We start from the raw sequence: 3,631 nt of genomic DNA, 5'->3' as shown, positions 1-3,631 counted from the left end.
TGTCTTTCTCTTCTGTGTCTGTGTTTCTTTTCCTTTTTGGTCTGTCGGCGATGGCGTCCCCCAAGGTCGAGATCGGAGAGAAGGCGTACGTGAAATCAGTCCTCCACGCCGTCAAGCACAAGTCCTCCTCCGTTAATGGGATCTTGATCGGCCGTTTCAAAGGAGGCGGAAATAGCCCTGGCGATGGAGCTCAAGGGCTTGGTTCCCTGCAGATCCTCGATTCCTTCCCTCTCTTCCATTCTCACCTCGCGCTCCTTCCCATGCTCGAGCTCTCCTTGCTACAGGTAAGTCAGAAAGGACCACACCGTCCGCTCTCTCTCTCTCTCTCTCTCACTCACGCACACACACGCACACACGTAAGGATGTTTTTTGAATATTCTTCTTTTCTTCTTCGTAACGAAAGAAAAATAGTGTTGAGATCTTTCTAGTAAAGATGAATTGGATGGATCTGGTATAGCAGAGTTTATTTATTTTTTCGCTTTTCTGCTTATGTTTCTGGGTTCCTGTTGAATAAAATCAATGAAATGGGAGATCACTTTCACCCTGTGAATCGTTTCAAAAGACTGTATTTTTTTTTTCACTATAGAAATGGTACACGGTCACAATACTATTCGAAATTCTCTATTATTGTTTTGTTTTCTTGTATGTTCCATTTCATTGATTTTGTTAATTGACAAAATGATACTACATTGCTCTTGGCAAGGAAATCACTTCTCGCAAGCAATGCTCTCTAGATAAATCGTCATTTTGCAAAAATTGGAATGATCGGAATTTTGTTTTTTCGTTTGTATCGGTTTCTGATTGAAATTTTTTCATTTTTGTACTTCACGAAAAACTTTAGAATATTTGTTTTTGGCCAAGTTACTGATATCTAGTAGTCCATGAATCATTTTACTGTATAGGTCGTTATTAGTATTTTTTAAGAAATGTTTGAATATCTTTACATAAGTTGTTGAGATATAATAAGCCTGAATTGATTCATTATTGAGATTAGTACTGAGCTTTTGCAAATGTTATTGAGATCAAAGATAGGGCTAAAATGATAGTTGTGGAGGTTGTTTGTAAAATGTTGTATTCATATTTAATGATCTTATCTTCTGGTGCTTCGTTGAACTCTTTGCATCTATGAAAAGTAATAAAAAATTGGGCAATCTAATACTCCACCTTACCTTTCTCCAGATGCCTTTTAAGAAACCTGAAGAAAGGTTTGCAGAATTGATTGAGGTCTGGTAGGATCTCAGGCATATGGTTTTTCTTTGTAATTTGACTTTTTTCTGTCTTTTTACTCACCCTTTTATTTTCTCTCGTTTTGGATCCTCCTCAGAAATCAGTCTTGTTGACAGATATAACTCTCCTCCTTCTTCTCGTCTCAAAAGCTTTTTTACTTTGGTTTATCCCCTGTAATACTTTTTCCACAACAGTCTATAACTTCAAAGTTCACCCAGAATTGTTATGTCTAATCAGTTATCAGATGATGAATTAATAGAATTCGGGGTTAGTCTTGGTTACTCCGGCATCTAAAGCCCTACGGATTAAAACATTGCTGCTCCAGAGGGGCAGAGTACTTGCAATGACTTGAAAACTTGATTATGACTTATGTGAATGGTCTTATGTTGTGGATTTTCTGGATGACCAATAAAATGCAATGTCTCTGTAGATTGAAGAATATATTGTGTCCGAAGATTCCAGTTTACAAATTGTTGGATACTATCATGCAAATGAGAGATTTGATGACACAGACCTGAATCCACTTGCACGTAAAATTGGTGACCATATCATTCGATACTGCCCACAAGCAGTTGTACTCTTGGTAACTTCTGATAGTATTTATGAAATAAAAAACTATGCTTTTACATTGTGTTTCTCTTATTCGGTACTGTTCCATAATGACAGTTGGACAACAAACAGCTTGCTTCATTGCCAAGGAGTGGCAATCGAAAGCCAGTATTGCAAGTAAGTCTTTTTTGTGTTTGAACTTTTCTTCTCTTCATAAAATGTATACTTTCTGATATAGAAGGCAATACTAACAGCTGTATACACGGGATTCTAGTCGAGTTTGGAAGCAAGCAGGCACCACTGGTCCTGAGCTAACATTAAAAGAAACCTCAGCTAATAACTTGATTGAAGCTTACATGGGAGAAGGCAGGCATCAGAACATTGTGGACTTTGATGATCATTTAGATGACATAACGAAGTCAGTACTTCTTTAACCCCCCTTTATCCATTCAATTTGTTTAATGTCACTTTAGCCCATGGAATCAAATATGTCTTATGAATTAGATATAGTGTTTTTTGCAATCAGCTTTGCTTTCTACTAGAGGATAACATTACCTACTTAGGTACCTTTAGTGATTTCAGGTAGATTAGTTTGATTAGGTAGTGAATGATTCACTAATAATTTGATTAATGCGTTTGCCTGAAAATCTGTGCTTTCTCAGGCATAGTTAGTGGTTCAATTAGTTTAATAAGCACCCAATACTAAGTATTTTGTCAGGAAATAAATAGATTGATTTATTAGCTAGGTCCTAATTAGTAATCGATTGGTTGATAGGTAGCCACTGATAAATAAGCAACGAATTAATCAGCTGCCAATTAATAGGTCACAAACTAATCAGTCTCTGGATCGCTGATTGCAGGCAAATTTTCCCTATGAAAATATCCCGAATTGGAATCAAAATTAATTGTTGATTAAGCCTAATCTAGAAAAACTGGGGGGTATTCTGGTAACTTCTGGAAATTAATTAATTGGTACCTTAGTAATTACAGCAAATTGATAGGGTTGTATCGGCATTTCCCCTAGCCTTTTATGTTTAGTGAAGCTCTTCCCAGTCTAATTTGAATAAATAAGACTAAATGTGGTCATACTGCAGGGATTGGACAAATCGAGCATTCTTCAACTAATTATTTGTCATCTTTAGTTTCTGGAAATCTTTTACAACATCCAGACTTGACAATTTTGAAGTGGGTCTCCATTTTGCTCCAAGATTTGTAACAGAGTAATTGTTTTTTATGTTTTTGTAACATGGAGTTGATAACTTCATTTATTCACGCAATTAGCCAAAAAGCTCGGTATACCATGAAGGCAATCTTGACTTTGCACCGAGATGAAAAACACAAGAAGAACCCTCAGGTTTAGATTTAAAATTTAATTCAGCCCAAAGCGACACAGAAGAAAGACTTCACTTATCACCAAACCCAGAGATATTGTGAAGCCTGGGTTTCTGCTTTAGGGTCTTTTCTCTACAAGGAACACTTCTATGGTATTTCAATCCTTTCAGATCTCTTATCTATTGAATGATGAGAATATACTGACAAATTATCATTCTATTGTTTTCCACATGCAAGAAGAAAACCACGTTTTAAGCAATTTGTCCAACAATTTAATTTTATATTTTTAGTATAGTTGTCTTTTTTTTCAAAGGTCATTGAATTCTTCTCAATTTGTAAGTGGAACTCTGACATGTCTATCCATCACCAAATATGCTACCATAAGCTCATACTATTTTGTTAAGTTCTTATGGTTAATTTTTATGAAATTTGTCAGTTACTTTTGTGTCCATCAGTGTCTAGTTTGTTTAACAAAGTTGTTGCTTACCTTCATGTAAATTCTATGTTCCATTGTTTGTATCTC

At 35.9% G+C, this 3,631-nt stretch overlaps 1 protein-coding gene across 1 annotated transcript; it reads left to right on the top strand.

Moving 5' to 3' along the window:
• EMB2731 (ER membrane protein complex subunit 8/9 homolog) lies at positions 1-3,367 on the top strand. Its single transcript, XM_087337695.1, has 5 exons — positions 1-284; positions 1,658-1,810; positions 1,894-1,953; positions 2,031-2,194; positions 2,871-3,367. The coding sequence occupies exons 1-5, from the start codon at positions 51-53 to the stop codon at positions 2,899-2,901; spliced, it is 642 nt and encodes a 213-aa protein (XP_087193821.1). The 5' UTR covers positions 1-50; the 3' UTR covers positions 2,902-3,367.
• The last annotated feature ends 264 nt before the right edge of the window (positions 3,368-3,631 follow it).

This window comes from Azolla caroliniana, unplaced genomic scaffold (assembly GCF_043228905.1).
Source record: "Azolla caroliniana isolate FFs.n. ecotype wild unplaced genomic scaffold, voAzoCaro1.0.p SCAF_92, whole genome shotgun sequence".
Taxonomy (NCBI): domain Eukaryota; kingdom Viridiplantae; phylum Streptophyta; class Polypodiopsida; order Salviniales; family Salviniaceae; genus Azolla; species Azolla caroliniana.
Note: the sequence above shows the minus strand (reverse complement) of the source record. Positions and strands in the feature narration are given on the sequence as shown.

What these genes read in the sequence shown, in the direction of transcription:
- EMB2731 (XM_087337695.1), top strand. Translation starts at nt 51, where the DNA reads ATGGCGTCCCCCAAGGTCGAGATCGGAGAGAAGGCGTACGTGAAATCA. An exon ending in CACAAGCAGTTGTACTCTTG is followed by an intron (nt 1,811 to 1,893) that starts GTAACTTCTGAT and finishes CCATAATGACAG; the next exon opens with TTGGACAACAAACAGCTTGC. An exon ending in CATTTAGATGACATAACGAA is followed by an intron (nt 2,195 to 2,870) that starts GTCAGTACTTCT and finishes GTCATACTGCAG; the next exon opens with GGATTGGACAAATCGAGCAT.